Raw genomic sequence first — 24,207 nt, 5'->3', positions numbered from 1 at the left:
CCTAAGAGGCCTGGGTAGGCTCTCTAGGACACGCCCATGCGACCAAACACCCTCCTGGATGATCGCACAGCCTTCCTCTACCGATTCGCCATCAACTGCTTTGGCATCCCTGATTGGATCCCGGAGTTCTAAATCAACACGTTGGACAGCTCCCTCCACTGTCGAACGCCCCTATTGAATCCAGGCGCGATCCTCTCGTAATCCCCCGTCCCTTCGCCAGTCCTAGCGAGACGACCGACCCTCTCCCTCCCTGCCTCTTTCCTCCCGACCCAACCTGCCCACAGTGAAGATGGCGGAGGGCTTTGCTTCACCCGTCTACGCTAAACGGGCGGGCGCTACCACGGCAGGGCGACAAGAAGGGGGGTAGGAGGGCGGAACGGACCACCGGGGCAGCCGGGAGCCATGTTGAGGCTGCGGGAGGAGGCGATGCTGTTGCCTCCGCCGTCGCCACCGAGCAGCGAGAGCCGCGGAGAGAGCAGCGCCGCCGCGTCTAGATAGATGGTGGCGGCAGCCGAACCTGGCAAGGCGGCAGAGCCCGAGGCGAGGCGGGGCCGGGGGAGCAGCGCCAGGCCAGGGCAGCCGGGCAGGGGGGCGGGGAAAGGGCCGAGGGACCATGGCTGAACCGCCGCCTCCGCCTCCGGGACCGAACCAGCGCCGTCCGCGCCAGGACCGCCGCCTGGAGCTGCTGCTGCTGCTGCTGCTTCTCCCTTTGTTTCGCTTCAGCTTGGGAAAGCCAGCGGGCAGAGGGGGCTTGGGCTGCGTCCGCCGGGCGAAGCCGGAGAAGCCGAGCGGTGGTTGGCCGGGCTGCGCTCTCTTCGGGGAACTGAAGGAAAGCTCGCCGTCCGCCAGTGTCCAGGAGGAGGACGATCGGGGCTGCGCGGGCTCCCACTCGCAAGCCCTGGCGGGGCAAGGGAAGAAGGACAGCTTTTCTCCTGGTGGATCCCTGACCCCACCTTGGGAAAGGAGGACGATCCGCTGCCCGGTTGGCGCCCTGGGAGATCCAGGCAGCGCTTCCTCTTGCTCGTGGATTACCAACGCTTCCGCACTTCTGCCGGATCCCCCGAGTCCGGCCAGGCTCAGAGAAAGCCGTGCGCGGACTACCTGGGCATGTCTCGTGAGGCTGGCTGTGGCTGGGCTGGATGCCGCGCAGATGGGCGTCTACTCAAGCCCTTCCAATCAACGCCCTAGGAGGGGGGCGAGCCAGCCGGACAATGGGCTGCCCAGCGGGAGGAAGGCTCCCTCCCTAAATCGCCGGGACCCAGCCCCTTTGAACAGGACTGCGGTCTGCATCCAGCGGGTCCACCTGTGTACGAAGCCCTTTCGCCGCCTGCAGAACTGCACCGACCGCTCCTTACTGAGGAGCTCCGAGCGCTCCGCCGCCAGAGCTAGGAGAAAAGGCGGCAGTCCCGCCATGCCTTCCTGGTTCCCGATTATGCGACTGGCTTCCTTTTCCCGCCCGGGAGCCCGTCCGCCTTTCTGCAGGTGGTTCACCTTGTTGACCTGCCTTCAGCTCTGCCTGGGGCAACCGGCGCCCCGTGGAATTTCCCTCAGCTGCTGCGCCGGCGAGTGCCGTGGGAGCAGCCCAGAGCAATGCTGCCTTTGTACCTGGACCAGAAAAGGCTGGGCGAGAGCTGCTTCGGCCGTTTCAGGAGCCCGGACAGCTCCCTGTGCTTTTCTGGGAGCCAATCCCAACGTAGATTGGAGAAGGCGCGATCTCCTCTTTTCTTTCCATCCCTTTGACTCTACCAAAGGCTGTTTACAAACTCTTTGTTTTGAGGTGAATTTTAGGAGTCCGTCAATCCCGGAATTCTTTCCCTCCCTGCCGTTAAAACCCACTCATCCAGCTATGCAGAGTGAGATAACCGATTCCAGGTGTGCCAAGAAAAGGAGACGAAGACAAGGGGCGCCTCTGCCCTTGCTGAGGGTTCGGAGGGCAGCCAATCGTCACCCCCTCTTCCCTCAGTATAACTACCAAGTCCAGGTGCCTGAAAACCAGCCTTCGGGCACGCCAGTGATAACGGTGGCAGCCCAAGACTCTGATTCCGGGGAAGCTGGGCGGCTGGCCTATTCCATGGATGCTCTGATGAACAGCAGATCTCTGGAACTGTTCAGCATTGATTCCCAAAATGGCCTCATCAGTACCACTGAAGTTTTAGACAGGGAAAATATGGACCTACACTACTTCCGAGTGACTGCTATGGATCATGGGATTCCCCGTCTTTCTGCCACCACCATGGTTGCAATCACAGTTGCAGACAGAAATGATCATAATCCAGTATTTGAGCAGAGTGAGTACAGAGAGACAATCCGGGAAAACGTAGAAGAAGGCTATCCCATTTTGCAGCTGAGGGCCACCGATGTGGACTCTCCACCCAATGCCCATATCAGATATCGATTTGTAAATGAACAAGCTGCTCACTCTGTCTTTGAGATAGATTCACGGTCAGGGCTGATCACTACAAGTGGGCAAGTAGATAGGGAGAAAATGGAGAAGTATTCTTTGGTGGTGGAGTCAAATGATCAAGGTAAGGAGCCTGGCCCTCTATCCTCCACAGTTAGAGTGTATATAACAGTTCTTGATGAAAATGACAATGTCCCACAATTTAGTGAAAAGCGGTATATAGTCCAGGTAAGAGAAGATATAAGGCCCCATTCAGAAATTTTAAGAGTTACTGCCACTGATTTAGACAAAGACAACAATGCTTTAGTTCATTATAACATCATCAGCGGCAATAGTAGGGGGCAATTTTCAATTGATAGTGTGACTGGGGAAATACAGGTGGTAGCTCCTTTGGATTTTGAAGTTGAGCGAGAATATGCCTTGAGGATCCGTGCCCAGGATGCAGGACGTCCTCCTTTGTCCAATAACACAGGCATGGTTAGCATCCAAGTAGTGGACATTAACGATCATGCTCCTATCTTTGTCAGCACCCCCTTTCAAATATCTGTACTGGAAAATGCCCCTTTGGGCCATTCAGTAATACACATCCAGGCGGTGGATGCAGATTATGGAGAGAACTCGCGCATTGAGTACAAGCTCGCTGGCGTCTCTTCTGATACGCCCTTTGTAGTGAACAGTGCCACGGGCTGGATTACTGTGAGTGGCCCTTTGGATCGAGAGACTGTGCAGCACTACTTTTTTGGGGTGGAAGCCCGGGACCACGGCTCTCCCTCTTTATCTGCGTCTGCTAGTGTCACCATCACTGTCATGGATGTAAATGATAACCGACCCGAATTTACCCAGAAAGAATATTTTATCCGCCTCAATGAAGATGCTGCTGTGGGGACTAGTGTTCTTAGTGTAACAGCTATTGACCGGGATGTGAATAGTGCCATCAGCTATCAGATAACAGGTGGGAATACACGGAACCGTTTTGCTATCAGTACTCAAGGAGGAATGGGATTAATCACCCTTTCTTTGCCCCTGGATTACAAACAAGAGAGGCGGTTTGTGTTAACAGTGACAGCCTCTGATAGGACCCTGCATGACAACTGCCACGTTCATATCAACATTACAGACGCCAACACTCACAGGCCAGTGTTTCAGAGTGCCCATTATTCAGTCAGTGTTAATGAGGACCGTCCAATTGGTAGCACAGTGGTAGTCATCAGTGCCACAGATGATGATGTTGGGGAAAATGCCAGGATTACCTACTACTTGGAAGACAATATCCCCCAGTTTCGGATTGATACAAACACCGGTGCCATCACCCTGCAGGCAGAGCTGGATTATGAGGACCAAGTTACCTACACACTGGCCATTACAGCAAAAGATAATGGGATCCCCCAGAAAGCAGACACCACCTATGTGGAAATCATGGTGAATGATGTCAATGATAATGCCCCTCAGTTTGTGAGTGGTCACTACCAAGGTGTCATCTCAGAGGACAGCCCCCCCTTCACAAGTGTACTTCAGATCTCTGCCACTGACAGGGATGCCCATGCCAATGGACGGGTGCAGTACACGTTCCAGAATGGAGAGGACGGGGATGGGGATTTCATTATCGAGCCCACCTCTGGGATTATTCGAACCATCCGCAGGTTGGACCGAGAAAGCATTCCTGTTTACGAACTTACTGCCTATGCTGTGGACAGGGGAATGCCCCCCCAAAGAACCCCTGTCCATATTCAAGTGTCGGTGCAAGATATTAATGACAACGCTCCGGTCTTTCCAGCCGAGGAGTTTGAAGTCTTTGTGAAGGAAAACAGCATTGTGGGTTCTGTCGTGGCCCAGATCACAGCCCTGGATCCAGATGAAGGACCCAATGCCCAGATTATGTACCAAATTGTGGAAGGCAATATCCCTGAAATCTTCCAGATGGACATATTTTCGGGTGAGCTCACTGCCCTCATTGATTTGGATTATGAGATGAAGCCCGAGTTTGTCATTGTGGTTCATGCCACTTCTGCCCCTCTTGTCAGCAGAGCTACAGTCCACATCAAACTCATTGACCAGAATGATAACAGTCCCATTCTGAAAAATTTCCAGATCCTCTTCAACAATTATATCTCCAACAAATCCAACACCTTTCCTTCCGGTGTAATAGGGAAGATCCCTGCCTATGACCCAGATGTGTCTGATAGACTGTTTTACACCTTTGAACGAGGAAATGAGCTGCACTTGTTAATTGTCAATCAGACTAGTGGGGAACTCAGACTGAACCGTAAACTGGACAACAATCGTCCCTTAGTGGCCTCCATGTTGGTGACTGTCACAGGTAAAGATGATTTTCATTTTTTCAATATATTGTATCCAAGTTGGATTACCTTGAATTATAAAAATTAAACAGCTTGTTTGCTTTTGCTAAATCTATGGAAGCCAGAGATAGGAAAAAGCAAGTAAAGTGACTTCGATAATTATGTTAGCAGATCTTTTATTTATTTTTCCCTAGTTTCCTTTAGGGTGTAATAATTCAGTGGGCACCAAAAAAGCAAGATTTGATTGCTTCCTGTTATCTCATGGCAGACTCATTTCATAATATATTAGACAGAGCCAAGTTCCTGCCCTGAAGAGTTTTCAGTCTAAATTAGATTAAAGTGCACACAAAGGAAGGGAGAAAGGCTGTAAATTGATAAGTTAAACCTGCCTGCTGCGAAGAGAATGGAGATGCTTCCTGCTTCATTTCTCTGTTTCTTTTCATGCAATAGCAATATAGTCAAACCAAATATGGACACTTGGAAAGTTATAATGATCCTCTGTGGCTTTTGAGCTAGAGAGGAAGCATAAGTTAGCAACAAGTGATGAAACTGGGCGTTTGACTGCAGTTTTCTCTGCCTACAAGATAATTGGAACTCCGGAAAAGGCAAAAAGAATTACTCTGAGGGGGGGGGAAGTATTAACAAGTATTTTTAAGCTAAAATTGCCATTTTGGATTATGTTTCCCTATTTTGCCACTGGACTAGCCAATAATATGAAGGTGATCAGAGTTTCATATGGATATCAGGCAGATAGATATCATTAAATATTCCTTGTCTGGATGGGAAGACGCCTTGATATAGATTTGAAACCTTGCGATTTGTTCTTAGATGTTATGTTCTCTCTCTCTCTCTCTCTCTCTCTCTCTCTCTCTCTCTCTCTCTCTCTCTCTCTCTCTCTCTCTCTCTCTCTCTCTCTCTCTCACACACACACACACACACACACACACACACACACACACACACACCCCTGAAGTATTTGGGTGGCATGAAAGGATTTATCAATTTAAAACCATTTATAACCTGCTCTTTCTCTTCAAGGCAATTAATGCAATGTATTCCCATGATCATATACTACACATTTATTGCCACTTATTCAATGTGTTTGGGAGTTTGGCTGAACAGTTCTGAGCTTAATGCATTGCATTAAATTCCTTAAATAGAAAGGCTGAGCCCCAAAACATAAATTCATAATGAAGATAATGTCTCAACAGTTTCTTCTCCCTAAGGAGCAAAGATTTTTGGAACATGGAACATAACTTCAAGGCACATTTATAGCTCCAGTGCATTTCCTTTTAAGAATGAAGTGCTGGATATATCTGCCAAATGTATCTAAAGCTTCTGTATCAGGTGCATTTTTCAAAAGCCATTGTCTTTCATTTTATCTTATCTTCCAAAAAAGCAAGATAATTTGATTACACCCCCCTCCAGATGACTGAATGGATTCAGCCAGTGAGCCAAATGCTTGAATTATCACTCCTCTTTACTGCAAGAAAGAAACAGTTTCCACCATTAGGTTTCTTAGCAGATTTAGCCCAGGCCTCAACTATCTCATAAGCAAGGTTTGGCTTCTTGCTTAGATTTCATTGAACTAACCCTTTTTCATTAAATAATGTGATGAGTCTGATTACCATGGCACGTCAATATTTATGTCTTGACTATAATTTATTCCTTGTCCTCTGCTCACTCTCACTATTCATCTGATTCTATTTCACGTTACATGCAAAATAATCATTTGTTGGTTTGCCTTGTCCATTTTTTCTAAAATCTATTTAGAAAATAGATTTACATACCACTTCTTGTAAATACCAACAAATTATCGTGAGGGGGGGAGGAGAGGGAATGCTGTTAGAACTTTAGATTATCTTTACAAGATATCAGCACTGCATTGATGTAAATACATATATCTCTATAAAATTGGCTTACTTTGGAAATAGCTGTTACAACCACTTCTTACATTACGTCAGAAGGGTTTACACCAGGGGTGTCAAACTCAATTTCATTGAGGGCCTCATCAGCATTGCTGTTGCCCTCAAGGGGCCGGGTGGGTATGGCCAGGGTGGGCGTGGCTAGAGTAGGTGTGGCCTACTGGGTGGGCATGGCCAGCTCTACATCATTGGCATCAAGGGTGCCTATGGGGGCCTGGACGGGAGTGGGACAGATCTGAGGGTCTCTGACAGAAGGAGGGTCTCTGGGCCAGGGCCAAGGCAGTGGGGGGCATTCCCTCACTGTTTCCAGGATGGCTTCGTGGGCCACATGAAACCACTTTGTGGGCCGGATCCGGGCCCCGGGCCTTGTGTTTGACATGTCTGGTTTACACCAATAGCCAAATGCAGTCAGGGAAAATGTATGCAAGACCAATAATAGGATTCTAATAGCCTGAGGACTTCTAGTTCTTTCCTATAAGGGCACCACTCCATTGTGGTTCCAAGATGTAGAGCAGGGGTGTCAAATTGCCGGCCCACGGGCCGGTTGCATCATATGGAGGCCGTGCCCGCCCCAGCTCCAGCAATGTAAAAAACGTCACAATACCTCGCAACACATCACATGACGCGGTGAGTTTGACACCCATGTTGTAGAGAACTCATATCCTGTTTCCCTTCCAGAAAGCTATTAAGTCCTAGCTATTTCTTTAAGTGGTGGCTCAGTGGGTTAGGACACTGAGCTTGTCGATCAGAAGGTCGGCAGTTTGGCGGGTCGAATCCCGAGTGCCACATAACAGAGTGAGTGCCTGTTACTCGTCTCAGCTTCTGCCAACCTAGCAGTTCGAAAGCACATAAAAATGCAAGTAGAAAAATAGGGACCACTACGGTGGGAAGGTAACAGCGTTCAGTGCGCCTTTGGCGTCTAGTCATGCCGGCCACATGACCACAGAGACATCCTCGGACAAGTGGTGGCTCTTTGGCTTTGAAACGGAAATGAGCACCGGCCCCTAGAGTTGGAAACGACTAGCACGCATGTGCGAGGGAACCTTTACCTTTACCTTTATTTCTTTAAGCTTTGGGCTAGGATGGAGGATGAGACCAGCATTTGCATTCTTCAGGTAGTGACCGTGGTGCCTAATAGCATGTAAGAGTTTAAATGTTGTTGCATTTTTAATTTGCAGGCTCGGTTGTTAGCTGCTTTGAGATGTTGTATAGAATGTGAGGGGAAATGTCACTTTAGGGGAAAAAAATAAGTGGCATGTTTTAAAACTTATCCCTAATGATGCTTAAAAAAAATAAAATAAAAATCCTAGGGTGACTTAAAGAAAGCAGGTGCAAGGAGGTCCTCTAGAAGGAGAAAGAGGAGAGAAGGTTGCATCTATATCGCCCAGCCTTAGTTACCCAGCTGTCTCTAGGGAGTCTTGCATTATTCATAGCCGTCTCCACATCCTAGTTAACTGCCTCCTTTTTCTTCCTGCCATGAGATTAATAAGGGGAAATGGTTGGGAAAAGGCAAGCCCCGGTTCCTTCCGAAGATAGGGGTAGGCCAGGCTGACATGTACAGGGTAGCCAACTCAGGCTCAATGCTCGATTAAGGTTCCTCAGGGGTTAATTGTAACTGCAGGGTAGTGCAATATTATATTCGTTCCTCCCCCCAGGGAGGGGGGAGGAGGGACAGGCGTGGAGGCTGATGATTGGGGAGCCACACTGACCTTTCCAGGAGTCTGCCAGGGTGCACTCAAGTAAACTCAACCTCTGAATGCACTTAAAGCCTTGCACAAAGGCGGGAAGAAATCACGTTTTCAGGCTTTGCATTAAATTCACTCAGAACAACACAGCTCTCGGAATGAGGATGTTATCATTTTTCCAGTGTGAAAATGAGGAAAGAAAAGCTTTAGCTCGGGAAGGCAAAAGGCATGTAGGAGAATTAGGCAAAGAAAGCACCCCTCAGGCTATGAATAGGTGGTGGGGGCAGCCCTGTGCCTCTGTTTGGATTTGATAGTTACTCGGGATGCTTTGGCCCTTCCGTTAGAGAACAACCAATTTCTTTGCAGATTTAAATATCTTATTATTGCTATGTTTTAATTCAGTGGGGGTTTATGGAACAGCTTCTGTTCTAATTTGATACAGTGGAAAGCAGGACCAACCTGATGGTTGAAATCAATGAACAATTAGTCAGGTTTAGAGAGAAAGGAAAGGGGGGTTAGTTTGTGAAATGGATCCTAACGGGTGGAAATCCTAGCCTTACTGCATTACTCAATTATGCATGACAGTCTTAGATTGTAACAGAAATACATACATTTGCTTGCAAAACAGGATGCAGTCAAATTTTTGTTTTCCTTTAAAAGGCAATACTGATATGAGAATGTAGGTGGTTTTTTTAATCCCTTCATTAATTCTAGCCTCTGGGCGTGCTTTGGACATATGGCATCAATTTCACCCCGGTACCCAACTAGAATTACCATGGTTAGCAGCTAATATGTATATCGATCTATTTCAAAAGAGTGATACCAATTAAGCTCCACTCTGCTTTTGGTGTCATCTATCTAGCTGGGTCAAGTAAAGCTGGAAGGCTGGTTCCGATTCTTGGGCCAAATCCAATTCCTGTTTAACTAATGCAGCTACAACAGTAGATGTGAAGTAGCTCTTGTTTCATTTGCATCCACCTGGCTTTGGCAGATATCTCTAGTAATTAAGAAAATTGCTTGAGGAGCCTATGCCCTAAGGCTCACGCTTGTAGTCCCAGATAAATCTTCTCAGCAGAGATTTTTGATGTCTTAAAAACTATTGGATATTCTGCAATGCAAAATTTATATTTACATAAACACACAAATAAACTTCTATGTAGATGGTCCTGGGTGAACTATAATTTACCAGATTCAGTATACGGAAATTTCGGTGACCCAAAACTAGAATTTCCCAAATGACTGTTGCAAGAGCCCTGGTGGTGCAGTGGTTAGAATGCAGTACTGTAGGCTAACTGTGCTGACTGCCCACTGCCAGCAGTTCGAGTCTCATCGGCTCAGGGTTGACTCAGCTTTTCCATCCTTCCGAGATCAGTAAAACGAGGACCCAGATTTTTGGGGGACAATAGGCTGACTCTGTAAAAACACTTGGAGAGGGCTGTAAAGGACTGTGAAGCAGCATATAAGTCTAAGTGCTATTGCTATTGCATGTGAACTACAGAGAAAGGAACTCATGAGTACAAGTATTTATACAGGATTAAATTTAGTCAACTTTTCTCTGCAATTATTTCTGAATGCCTTAGGAAGGCTTGGCGTGTGACTGAACTTGTGCTGCATAAATACAATACAGGTGTAGATGTAGCCAGGGTTCATCAGTTGTCAAGGGCGTGTTATTGGAGAGAGAAGTTATGGGAGAACATCAGCCTCCCTGTAAGTAAGGCAACAGGTCCTGATTGTAAGTGCCAGTGGACTTAGGTCTGGCTAAGCTAAAAGGCTGCTGTACCTAAAAAGCAGGTGTGGGGGTTGGAGAAGAAAATGGGTAAAGATGACAAATACCAGAGCATAATGACAAAGACAAACCTGCAGAGGAAACATTGGAAATTCCCTTAACATAACCTGTATAAACAGATTCCCCACTTGGCTATACTAGCTGGTTGGGACCTAGTTCATTTATCACGCACTACTGTACAATATTATAAAATAGAACTGCTCCTGTCCTGGGATTCCTTGTGTGGGGAAAAACAGGGTTAGAGTTTCAACAAGGAGGCATTCACTGTTTTGCTGAGGCTGGGGTGTCTGTTAAACATAGAATTTATAGGGCTGGAAGGAACCTCAGAGGTCTTCTAGTCCAACCCAATGCTTAAGGCAGGAGACCTTATACCATCCTGATCAAATCCCTATCTATTTTTGAAAACGTCCAGGGATGGAGCACAAATAATTCCAGGAGGCAAGCTATTCCATCAATCAATTGTTCTGCCAGAATTGAACTGAATTGAGTCTACTGGTGTGAAGTAGGATATCAAGCCTCAAATTATGCTGACTGTTCTATTTTAGGTTGTGTTTTTTTTAAAAATAAAATTCTTATGTATTCATGGTTTGGATTACTGGCATTCCAAAGAGTGCTTTGTTGTTAACCTCTGACCTGGAATCTTAAGGATCTGGGAAGAATAAACTTTAGCTGGTTTTCTACATCTTAAATGTCAGGTGTGTTTGTGTTACTCATGAGTTAGCTCCTCCCCTCTCTGACTACAAGGGATTGTGCCACAGAGGGGTGAGATCTGGCAATCCCACTGTACAATATTGTCATCTACCCAGAAGCCTGCATTATATGAGGCCCTGTTCCCCTCCTGACAGGTAACTACCTTTCTTATTTTTTATGTGTGTATATTTTGAGACAGAAACTGGAGGAGCCTGGATGCGCCCTCCAGGTCAATCAATAGATATGCATATCCCAAGTGCCTCTTCCCAAACAGTTTTGGTCAGGATGCTGAACGGCGATACATTTCCAACTTGCTTTGCTAAAGCAAAATGATAAAAGGCACCCCAAAGACCTCTATGCTACTCCCTGCATTTGCATTAAAGAAGTATGTGCCAGGTGGCTCACCCTAATCAATGACCAGAGGTTCATCTTGATGATTGGATTGGATTTTTTTAAAAAAAATAGCTGCCGCAGACACATTATGAAAATAGCTAAAAATGGTAGTTGGGTATACATCTGATCCTACCCAGTTAACTCTCGTGACACAAGAGTTGACTGGAGATATCAGAGTGGAGAATAAGCTGGTTGTGTGGATCCTACACTATATGAACTATGTGATTAAAATGTTATTTCTGCAAGAAGAGATTCCTTCCTGGCAGAAACGCCGTCAAAGAGCCACAAAATAGACTTTTTTGCCCAGCACTCTAAACTGGATAGCCCACAAGCCTCAGAATGTTTTGTCACGCTAATGTATTCATAGTGGAAGAGGGATAGGCTAGTTGCAAGCTGACCGTTATGTGCCAAACCAACTGCTGCTATCACTCGTAAGCTACATGTGAGGAAATCTCCAGGCTACCAGAGAGCGTGAATATTCACCAGCTCTACCTCTTCATCAATTGCCAGGCACTGCACTTATTCAGAGTAGCTGATTAAAATTACTCTTGGCGGGGCGGGGGGGCAGGGGCGGGGGAGGGTTGATGCTTCCAGACAACGTGGGGCCTTTTGAATGTAGGTTGAAAGGTGGGGAGGGGGAAGGGCCGTTCTCTGAACCATCTGTTGCCCTTTTACAGAACAGATTGCGAGTTACTTGAAAGCTATTGCTATTGCTTGGATTGCATTGCAAGTATTTTAGATGATATCATAGATACTAAAAAACATTTTCAAGGAAAGGTTCTCTCCCTCCCTCCCTCCCTCCCCCCTCTCTCTCATAGGTCTGGTATACAAATCAGTTATCTAGGTAGAGAAGTATAATTCTCACGGCACATTAGTTTTCAGACTTAAGGAGGACTTTCCAGTCCCTGAATTCCAAAGAAATTTATTTTTATTTTATTTATTTAATTTAATTTGTATACCGCCCTTCTCCTGAAGGACTCAGGGCGGTGAACAGGACAATAAATACCAAAATACCAAAATACCAAAATTAAGAACAGATTAAGCCATAGTGCCCAAATACAATAAACAAATTACTTAAAAACAATAATTAAAACCCAAACCCATCAGACCAGGCCGGCTTGTTCAAACAAATAGGTTTTTAGATCATGTCGGACGGAGCGAAGGTCGGGGGCCATCCGGAGCTCAACTGGTAAACGGTTCCACAGATCAGACGCACCCACAGAGAACGCCCTCCCCCTGGGGGCCACCAGTCGGCATTCTCTGACTGGTGGCACCCTGAGGAGGCCCTCTCTGTGGGAGCGCACTGGGCGGAGGGAAGTTGATGCCGGCCGCAGGTGCTCCCTAAGGTACTCCGGACCCATGCCATGTAGGGCTTTGTAGGTCATTACCAGCACCTTGAATCTCACCCGGAAGGCAACTGGAAGCCAATGCAGCTCACGGAGCAGAGGTGTAACATGGGAGTATCGGGAGACCCCCAACACAACTCTCGCGGCTGCATAATGCACCAGTTGGAGCCTCCGAGTGGTCCTCAAGGGCAGCCCCATGTAGAGAGCGTTGCAGTAGTCTAACCGAGAGGTCACGAGCGCATGAGTGACTGTACGCAAGGTATCCCGGTCTAGATAGGGCCGCAACTGGCGCACCAGGCGAACCTGGTTGAGGTATAAATATGTGGCAAATTTATCCCCATTTCATAAGAGTGTTTACAGCCAAGGTGATGCAGGTTGTTCCATATTAACCTTTTCCTCCTTATTGGAGGTCATTTGTTCACTTCATGAATTTGTCTGATTAGGGAAGAAACAATAAGGAAATTTTATTAAAAAGCAGTATTCTAGGGGGAGAAAAGGTAACTCCGAATATAATGGCCAATGCTAAATGACAGAGAGATTTTGCTGAACAAAACACTCCTAGGTAAAGATTAGCTTTTGGGTTATGATATCTTCTTTTAAGGGGTACAAGTTCTTAAAAATACACTAATAAAGTTATGCTAATTCAACATAAAATGTAACTTCACTAGGCTTCTTCCAGCAGTGAATGCTTGTTTTCCCTGTTGGTGTAGGAAGGAATAATCCATTGGTGGGACAGTCTGAGACTTCTCTTGCTCTAACGTAGCCTTTCCTTTACCATTTTAATTCTTCACTCAGCTGGTGGCAGAAGAATGATAGCCATTTTAACAGACACCAACATAGAGAGAACCATAGTTTGCAAATCCAGTACACAATGACTCTTGAACACAACTAGTGTATTTCAGTGGGAAAACTTTCTGGCGGATTGTGCCCTATGAAACAAATCTTCTCATTTTGCTACCCCTAGTTGCAGCCAAATGTCACCGTTAGTCACTTGATATTTTTAATAGGATAGTTTATTTTGACAAGGTAAAAATCACCTTTGTAGAGGGCGAAGGACCGTGCTTCAGAGAATGCATGATGTGCATGCAGGAAGGCAATAAAAACACGACGCATAATCTTACTAAATACCTTTAATTACAATAAATATAAAAACTAAATATATATTATAAAGAGAGCTAGCTGACTACATCCTAATGTAACAGACAGTAACAGCAAAGTGAAAAGAACAATAGAGATAAACTCTGTGAGAACCTTTTCTAGACATGCGCACTAAACAGACTGAAACCATAACATAGCTAGTCATATGGGATTCACTATGGTTACCAGATAAGTTATCACAACAGGTGCAGAGAGCAGGGGAAATGTACAGTTAGAAATGAACTTTCTGACGAACAAAAAAAAACGTGCAGTGACATATTTGGTATGATATTACAAATCTCTAAGGGAAAAATATGCCTTTTGCATTGTAATCAGCTTAAGAAATTGCAGCAGTAGCAGTACTCTTTTCTGTGGTTCATTAGCCAATGTTCTTCAGTCAGCAGTAACATCAAGGTGTTTGCTTCAACAACAAAAAACCCTATGTAGATCTCAGCAAGCCCAATGCTGACTAGGAGACTTCCAGGAGACTTCTTAAAAAACCCAAAATATTCAGAACTGATAGCACTTTTTAATTAATGTTTGAAAACATTACCTCCAAATATCTCATTTCATCTGCTCTAGGTAAAGTTTCTCCATCTATTCTATACTGTGAATTCGTTTTAATATAAGAAAGAAAAGAGTAGCGAATGCAATGCCTTGGGTGGCTTTGTGTGAGCCATTTGCCCTCATCAGGACTAGACAAGTATGGGATCTTTTAAATATCCAAATCACCTGAAATTAAGGAGAAACTTCCTAATGGTGAGGACAGTTAACCAGTGGAACAGCTTGCCTCCAGAAGTCGTGGGCACTCCATCACTAGACAGTCACTTGTCTGAGATGGTATAGGTTCTCTTGCTTGAGCAGGGGGCTGGACTAGAAAACCTCCACGGTCCCTTCCAGCTATTCTATTCTATTCTATTCTATTCTATTCTATTCTATTCTATTCTATTCTATTCTATTCTATTCTATTCTATTCTATTCTATTCCATTCCATTCCATTCCATTCCATTCCATTCCATTCCATTCCATTCTATTCTATTCTATTCTATTCTATTCTATTCTATTCTATTCTATTCTATTCCATTCCATTCCATTCCATTCCATTCCATTCCATTCTATTCTATTCTATTCACTTAAAGGGCAACTCTCAGAGGCAAGAACAGCATTTCTTCTTAAGACTGTGAACTCCCATTTGATATGCTCCTTTAACTCTTGAACCTGTAAAGTATTCTGGGTTCCTTGAACCCCATGGAAGGTGATCACAAGAGTTTCAGTCTTGGTTGTTTTATGGTTTATGTTTCTAAGAATTCCAGGGAGCCAATTAAAATAGCTCCTTGATCATCAGGCCCTAAATAAAAAAACAGTGACTATGGTGCTTCTCGGTATAATTGCAATTAGTATTTCAAATCAAATTCAATGCCTAATTTTTCATGGGCATATTTATATCTGCTTTTATATACATTTTTATAATCACAAATGCTTAATATTTTATCAGCAACATATTGTCTGGGTTTCCAACATTTAATTTATTAATACATGTTAAATTCCTTTCTCTCTACTTCGTTTTTCTAGCCATTGATAAAAGGTATCCCATGTTCTAAAATATACTGAATCTTCTTTCTCTTTCATTTTCAATGTCAATCTATCCATTTCTGCACAATCGAAATTTTTTTTTAATTAACTCTTCATTGGTAAACCTTCATTTTTTCAATATTGAGCGAATACAATTCTCACTGCAGTTAATACATGTAAAATTAGATATATACACGCTTTCTCATAGTTTCCTACAATTATGCCTAGCAAAAATAATTCTGGCTTAAAATCTATATGGTTTTTAGTAATTTTCTCTAACCATATGTGTATTCTTGACCAGAACCTTTTGGCTTTGGGGCATGTCCACCAAAGATGGTAATAAGTGCCTGGTTTTTGTCTACATTTCCAACAGTTGCTAGATATGTTTTAAACATTTTTGCTAACCTCACTGCTTTTTGATAATACTGAAGAGATTTGCAGCTGCTGTCTTTTATGGTGTTTTTTTTTAAACTGACTATCTAGCCTACAGCTCTGATATTTCCTGGCTGACACCTATCAAACTAAGACCAAACTCTGCTTAGCTTCACAGTCTGAGGCCAGTCAGATGCTACCTTTTGCTGAAAATGGTTAATTACTATTTTGCAGTGCTTAGTATGGGCAGAGAGTTTCCCAAATGTGCTATTTCATCTTCTCCATTTAAAGTTAACAAGAGCTTTTGTCTGTCAACCTGCTACCTAGTTAAGAATTTTGTTTTAATAGCCACATTCTAATGACAGGTCAAAGAAAATGGCAAACCTTTTATTGTGCATTTACACAGTTCACTCAATGTGGAGAACAGGACAATTGGTATCTTTGATAGCTCGGTTCTTAACCATTTCCTTGAATAAAGTTATGAAACAAGAAAGCCAAGTTTAGAATTCAGACTGACCAAGTAATCATATAGTACAAAAAAGGAGTGTTGACAGCAGACTAAACTAAACTCTAAGCACATTTTCCTTTCTTATCCAAAGAAAGCAGTAATAGTTCAGGAATATATAACCCAGCTAGCATAACTAATCAAAAATAGATGAAACAACCAGAAATCAGGGGGAGAAGAACTGGGAATGTAACAGTAAAAACCAGGTGGCTTCAAACTTGGCCCTTTTATGACTTGTGGACTTCAACTCCCAGAATTCCTCAGCCAGCATAAAAGGGCCAAGTTTGAAGACCCCTGGTAAAAACTATAGCCTGCTTCCTTAGAGGGAGGAGAGCTAACAGTCACATCAGATAGCCTTTCATTTTTTCACTGTTGCCACCATGTCTCGTTCTCTAGTCTCCCGCTCTCACACGCACACGCCCTGGCCTCAGCCCCTTCAACATATAAACACTTCTAGAATACCAAAACTTTCAGCAAACTCTGCACTGAGTATGGAATGTAACGTTTAGGATTTATTGTTTCTTCTCTACCTTTTCTGTTTAATGCAACATTCAGGCTGGCTCATACAATAATAAAAATGCAAATTGCAAACTAGAACAAATTTAATACAGGTTAAAATAAAACCAGAATTAAAGTATTGTTAAAATAATCATTAAAAAAATAAACGTTTGGTGAAAGATATGTATTGTTACCATATCGGGAAACGTATTTCTTAGGGAGTGCATTTTAAAGCCTGGGAGTCACACAGCAGAAAACCATGTTCTGTATAAAAGAGATTTGAGCTTCTGGCAATAGAAGCGTTGCTTCTATTGACAGGTGGGTAGCTAACAAGTTTACAGTAGAAAACATGATCATAGAGATAATCAAGCCAAAGCCATCTGAGGCTTTAAAGGTCAACAATACCTCAAATTGAGGCCAGAAGGCAACTGGTAGTCAATATAAATATCTGTGACACCATAATTTCCACAGTCAGCAGCCTGGCCACCATACTTAGTGACTACTTCTATTTCCAGGCATATTTCAAGCCCCATGCAATGTATTTTATAGTAGTCTGGAAGTGTTGTAACCAAAACATGGATAACCATTGCAATTCCTGCAGTAACTATAATTATGTAGCTTGCCATATCAGCCACATGCAAACCTAGTGACAGCTCAGGACCAAGAAACACTCCAGATCTGGACAACTGTTCTTTCTGAGAAAGTACAACTCATACACTATGAGCTTTACCACACTTCCAAAATTCCAGCTTTTCCTTTACCTCCATCTTGCCTGAATTTAATTTCATCTTGCTCATGTGCTCATCTAGCACATTATTAAGTTAGGCTATTTTTAAGAGTACTGATTGCTTCCTTAGTAAGTAAGTTAGTAAGTAGAGAGTAATAGAACCAGCTGTCATCAGCATACTGATAATGCACCATTCACAAACTCCAAATAACTATACCCAGCAAGTTCATTAAGATCAGGGGTGTCAAACTGCCAGCCCGCAGGCCAGACGCATCATCGGGAAGCCATGCCCACCCCATTGCCAGCAATGGCAAAAAAAAGCTCCGATACATTGTGCGACATCATGTGACATCACGAGTTTGACATGTCTGATTTAGATGTTAAGCAACATAGAAGATGACAAGACAGTGTCCTGAGGGATACCATAGGTCAGGGGTGTTCAAACGTGGCCCTTTTATGACTTGTGGACTTCAACTCCCAGAATTCCTCAGCCAGCATGCTGAGGATTTGAAGACCCCCGCCCTAGGACCCAGCTGTATTGAACAACTTTCGTCCTGTCTCCAACCTTCGCTTTCTTGCGAAGGTTGTTGAGAGTGTGGTGGCGCATCAGCTCCCTCTGGTCCTGGATGAAGCGGATTATCTAGACCCGTACCAATCGGGTTTCAGGCCCGGGCACAGCACGGAGACGGCATTGGTCGCGCTGGTGAATGATCTCTGGAGGGCTCGGGACAGGGGATATTCCTCTGTTCTAGTCCTATTAGACCTCTCGGCGGCTTTCGATACCATCGACCATGGTATCTTGCTGCGGCGTCTCAGGGGATTGGGAGTGGGAGGCACAGTTTTGCAGTGGTTCTCCTCCTATCTCCAGGGACGTTCGCAGTCGGTGTTGGCAGGAGGGCAGAGGTCGACCGCGAGGTCTCTCATTTGTGGAGTTCCTCAGGGGTCGGTCCTCTCGCCTCTCCTGTTCAACATCTACATGAAACCGCTGGGTGAGATCATTCGTGGCTTTGGAGTTGGGTATCATCAGTATGCTGATGATACCCAACTTTTCTTTTCGACCCCAAACCACCCCAGTGATGCCCTCAACGTGATGTCCCGGTGCCTGGAGGCGGTTCGGGTCTGGATGGGGAGGAACAGACTTCAACTCAACCCCGACAAGACTGAGTGGCTTTGCATACCTTCATCCCGGGTTTATTCGGATATTCCACCTCTGGCTATGGGGGGTGAACTATTACCCCCCGTAGATAGGGCTCGCAACTTGGGAGTCCTCCTAGATTCACGGCTCACCTTGGAAGATCATGTAGGAGCTGTGACTAGGGGGGCTTTCGCCCAGGTTCGCCTGATGCGCCAGTTGCGGCCCTATCTTAGCCGGGATGATTTGTGCACGGTCACTCATGCGCTCGTGTCCTCTCGTCTGGACTACTGCAACGCTCTCTACATGGGGCTGCCCTTGAGGACCACCCGGAAGCTCCAACTGGTACAGAATGCAGCCGCGAGAGTTGTGTTGGGAGTCTCCCGATACTCCCACGTTACACCTCTGCTCCGTGAGCTGCATTGGTTGCCAGTTGTCTTCCGGGTGAGATTCAAGGTACTGGTAACGGTGTTCAAAGCCCTTCATGGCATGGGGCCGGAGTACCTTAGGGAACATCTGCTGCCGGCATCAAGCTCCCTGCGCCCTGTGCGTTCCCACAGAGAGGGCCTCCTCAGGGTGCCACCGATCAGAGAATGTCGATTGGTGGCCCCCAGGGGGAGATCCTTCTCTGTGGGCGCTCCGGAGCTGTGGAATCAGCTGCCGGTTGAGCTCCGGATGGCGCCCGATCTTCGCTCCTTTCGTCGCGATCTCAAGACGTTTCTGTTTGTACAAGCCGGCCTAGCCTGATGGGGATTGGTGGGGTTTTTTTATTTTTGGTGTCTTAATTTTAACTTGGTGTTTTAGAATTCTATTCCAATTGTTTTAACATGGGCAATCATTCAATCTCTTTTTAACATTTGTATTTGGTATTTTATTCTGCCCTGTGAACCGCCCTGAGTCCTCAGGGAGAAGGGCGGTATACAAATATTATTAAATTAAATTAAAATTAAAATTAGGTCAACCACCTAAATGTAAAACAGTGGATGCCTTGGACACCTTTTGAGCATGTCCCAACAGAAAGTAGCAGATTTATTTATTAATTTACTTATATGACTGCCCATCTCAATGTATTTTGGGTCAGGAGAAGGCCTTTTCAGTAGATATCTTTTAGCTGCTAACTTTAGGTATGCAGGGCCACATCCTGCATTCAAGAAGATATCAAGCACCTTCCTTAATAATGTACCAGAAATTAGCTCAGGTGGGTAAAGCCTGAGCAGGCAAATGATGGCCCTTCATTCTCTCCATGTACCCCATCTCCATCCATAAGATCTACAAACTGAAAAGAATTAAGATGAACCTGACAAGCAGCTGCCAAGGTTATTTTCCTGTGACCTGACCCAACGCTGGAGTCTAGATTAAGCTGAATCTGATTGATTGATATAAATTGTTCACAGTGAGCTTCCAACTGTTCCGGCTCCCTCCTCCAGCATCTTGATGGAAGAGATACTGCACATAATAAAAAAGTATTGGCAGCCTATTCTGTGCTGACACAGTGAAGGCAGAGAAGTATCCCTTTTCTCTACACCTACCACGACAGTGTAGGATGCTAAGAGGGGCCCATTCCACGTTCAATCCATCATAAGAGTTCCTCCCTTTCTATGCTAGCCTTTTACTTAATGTGCCTCATCTCTTGTAGCTCCTTGATACACCATTGTGCAACTGAGCTCTTTAAAGAGGAAAGGAGGCACTGAGGACCAATAATGTCAACTGCCCAGGCCTCCTCGGCAGATTGCCAAGGCTTTAGCAGTGTACTGTCAGCTGATAAGATAGAAAATTCCCCAAGTGCATTTAGAAAACTGGATTCATTACACACCATTGGATCATTGGGATGGATCATTTTAACCACTTCTTTACCCCTGCTGAGGTTTACAGCAGCTGTCAGATTACAACAGACATGGGACAGCAGAGTTACAGAATTTCCTCCACTTTCAGCTCATGGGCAGCAGCTGAACAGGAAATCGTAATGCTTTGCTGCCAACAATGATCTACCGGATTTTTGCAGCTCAATTATAGTAGATCTAATATCAATTGAAACAACTCTCACTCTTTCAGTTCATTCTCTCATAGTGAGTAATTTCAGTATCAGGGCCCAAAGTTCAAATCTGGATGGATCAAAATTTCTTCTGAATCTTGAGGTGCTTTTTTTTCTTCTTTGTCTGGGTGCTTTCCAAGTTTCATTTATTTACAGTATATCTACCAATTGTCTTACTTTTAGCCAATTATAAGTATAAATTATGTTACTTTTTATACCTTAAATGCCAGGATCTCACAGCTTCTTTTCTCTAAAATGTTAGAAACCCTGGTTTGATTTTTTTTTTGGAGCCTCCTAGTTTGAACAGACTCTAAAACCAAAAAAAGCAATTCAGGTACAGCATTTACACTTAATAATATTTTTGGGAAATTGTTTTTTTTATCAACAAACAGCAATCAAATAGACTAGCAATAAAGAAACAGATTAATCAAAAGCACAGATGAAATAAGACAGTGAATTGTTGGCTTGTTGAAATGTCCTGACAGTGAAAATGTGTTTCCAACAACTCTTGCTATTGACTTGCTCTGAGGGATTGGACTTTGCACTTTTAAAGGATAGGAACTAGTCATGGATGGTTCAGAAAGAATCAGCAAGCAAGAGACATTGGCCCTGAATTCCCTACCACATCAGATGTTCTCTTTTAAAAGGCTTTGTTCGCCACAGATGGAGGGCAGCACTTATAACCCTGTCCCCATGCTTGTGATGACCTAAGTCAAGTCATTTGGTTGCCTAAGAATGACAAGGCAATTCCCTTCCCTTTTAAGATACAGAAACCAAGCATTCTAGCAATTGAATCACTTCAATTCTGGTGAAGCATAATGGTATTGTATTGAATTTATAGTTTGAAATTTTGAATTTAACCTAAAAGCTAACTAGACTTTAGGAGAGTTTCCATAAGGTTGATCCTAAATAACAGCTGTCATGTTCTGAGTCATCTGAAAATTTTAGCAATAGTAATATCACTTAGACATATATACCCCTTCACAGTGCTTTACAACCCTCTCCAAGCGGTTTACAGAGTCAGGCTATTGCCCCCAACAATATGGGTCCCCATTTTACTGGTCTCGGAAGGATGGAAGGCTGAGTCAACCTTGAGCTGGTGAGAATCAAACTTCTGGCAGTGGGCAGAGTTATCCTGCAATATTGCATTCTAACCACAGCTCCTTCCATTTTGAAATATTGTTAAGGTCAAAGTCCCAAAAGTGCCTTCAGTGAAGCACATGTTATAAAATTCAAGTTGAGAAGTTCTCTTGGTAGTAATAGAGCCCTTATTATGGTGGTGGTGAATCTTCTGGTACTGAACACTATCTTTTATCATGTACAAAAAAATATGTGGCCCTCCCTATACAATCAAAACCCATGTCCTAGCCTTTTTCCCTATTAGTTATGTTGGTGGAGGCTGTGAAAGGTTATAATTCAGTTGCATTTAAAGGTCCAATGTCCTGCAATTCACACAAAAGAAATAATGCAACTGGCATGCCAAACACCTACCAAAGCATTTGCTTCAGACCTGGGAAACTCCCCACATTTCAAGCAATGTATAGGACTTTACTCCATAGCTGCAAAAAAGAAGAGGTAATAACGTAATAAACAGCAGTGATCTAAAATGTACAAAATGCTGATTTTTAATTAGAAAATCCTTCTCCCTCTGTGTATTTAAAGAGTATGCTCAAAAATTCTTCAATCTGTTTTTAAAATGTTCTACCACGGGGCCAGTGGTGGGATTCAAATACGTGAACAACCGGTTCTCTGTGTGGATGCCACTTCCAGAAGTCCATTCTGGGCCTGGGCAACAAAAAATTAGCTACCGGTTCTGGCGAACTGGTGCAAACTGGCTGAATCCCACCACTGCACGGGGCCTCTGGTTGAAAATTGGCGGTTTTGGAATCAAATTCAGGCAAATCCAGGCACAAATCAGGAGCGAATAATAGCTGATTCCATTTCTGGGTCCAAACATATGGACATTCCAGCTTTGTCCCTGAGCCAGAAAGATCACTCAATCCTTGGCATGAAACCAAGAGGAATATGGAAAAGAGCAAAGCACACCAGCCTATAGAAGAGAATATCTGTAGCTCAGGGTTGAAATGTGGAGTCCTTGATGCTCTGAGTTTCCACACATCAGCCCAGCCTGCTACTAAAGGGATTAGCTCTTGTTTCATTACACTGGTCCTTACTTCTGTTTTCTCTCTGCTTCTCCTCCCTCCCCAGTCTTATCTCCTGAGTTCCAGTGTCCCTGGTGTCACCACCAGGGATATTTGCAGGGTTGAAATATTCGTCTTTAAAGGACAAACAAAAATCAAACAGAAACAACTGTAGCAACAGAGGGGGGTGGGGGGGGGAAACAGCAGCAATCATTAAATCCTTCTGTTCTGTAAACTACTGGAGAAATTCAAAGAGCTGGTGGTGTCTGGCCCAGCAGTTGCAAAGAGAAAAAGAGACAATCAGATCTAAGTCAGAAGCTGGCCTGGCCTGATGGGATGGGGTTGGGTTTTATTAATGTGTTTTAACTTATTGTAAGAATTGTGGGCATTTTGTTTAATCTCTTTTAATTTTTGTATTTTGTCTTTTAACATATACTGCCCTGTTCACCACCCTGAGTCCTTCGGGAGAAGGGTGGTATACAAATAAAATTAATAATAATAATAATAATAATAATAATAATAATAATAATAATAATAATAATAATAATAATAATAATAATAATAATAATAATAATAATAATATAAGGATGTTCCGCAGCAAGACATGGCTGTTATGGGGTCAGTGTTTCTTTTCTTTCCTCTCCCTCTCTCTTTTAGAAGGAGCTTTTTCTAAAGAGACCATTTCCTGTCAGAACTTGAAAGGGGGGCAACCTTGCTTATTAGGCTTGCCTTGCCCCAAAGTAATCATTATATGCTGTTTCTGTCTGCACTAGATCCTTCAATATACTGTAGTAGAGAGCGGCTTACATCATGTCTTGGGCCAAATTTGTTACAGTAGTTCTCACAACTTCCATTGATTTGAAGGCCACCACAGACTACAACAGAATCACAGAATCTTAATCAGAAACCATCTTCTTTCACCTGACGTTCTTTGAAGAGTCTCTATTGCCAGCCGTAATCTTCAGATGGCTGACTGTCAAGTTGTGAGAACCAATGTTAGCGCATCTCCAGTTTGGAGAGGGTGCTTTAAAAAGATTGTTCTGAAACCATGGGGACAGTGTGTGAGAGTTCTTTGGGCCCTTGCACACATTGCTGTGGGAAAAAGTATTTTGAATTTGTCCAGAGGAACCTCTCTTGCAACTCCAGTCAGATCCAAAGGGAGCTGTCCAAGGTGACCAACAAAGCATTCATCCCAATGGACACAATTGTGTGTTTTGCCTCAAAGTTTAGGTTTGAGAAATTCTTTATTGTTCCTTGTCATTCTGCAGCTCCCGTATTTGAAGTAAAGACTCCTCCACATTTGGTCTTTTTCTTCTGGAGATTTTATGAATATGTCTGTGCGATTTTCTTAGAACCAGGGCAGAAGTATTTGCTTTAGTGTCCCCCTAGCTGTAGTGTTCCCTAGAGGTCATTTATCCATGTACTAACTAGGCTTAACCATGATTACAACCTGAGCTCAGACAAGGTCAGCCTGAGGACTAAAGGGATTCACCTGCTGTGCTGCCCTGAATATATTCCTTCTTCTGCTCTCATAACCCTAGGGTTTTTCCAGTCACAAATCTTTTGTG

General features: G+C 44.2%; 1 protein-coding gene across 1 annotated transcript in view; it reads left to right on the top strand.

The window, feature by feature from the left end:
* Nucleotides 1-613: 613 nt before the first annotated feature.
* The window catches only part of CELSR3 (cadherin EGF LAG seven-pass G-type receptor 3), a gene marked incomplete at its 5' end in the record, with an annotated part of 105,128 nt that continues 81,534 nt past the window's right edge, over nt 614-24,207 (top strand). Inside the window, one exon of the mRNA XM_083353345.1 lies at nt 614-4,718. Coding sequence (XP_083209471.1) covers nt 614-4,718 — 4,105 coding nt within the window. The remainder of the gene's footprint in view (nt 4,719-24,207) is intronic.

This window comes from Vipera ursinii, assembly GCF_947247035.1.
Source record: "Vipera ursinii genome assembly, chromosome: 2".
Lineage (NCBI taxonomy): Eukaryota > Metazoa > Chordata > Lepidosauria > Squamata > Viperidae > Vipera > Vipera ursinii.
Note: the sequence above shows the minus strand (reverse complement) of the source record. Positions and strands in the feature narration are given on the sequence as shown.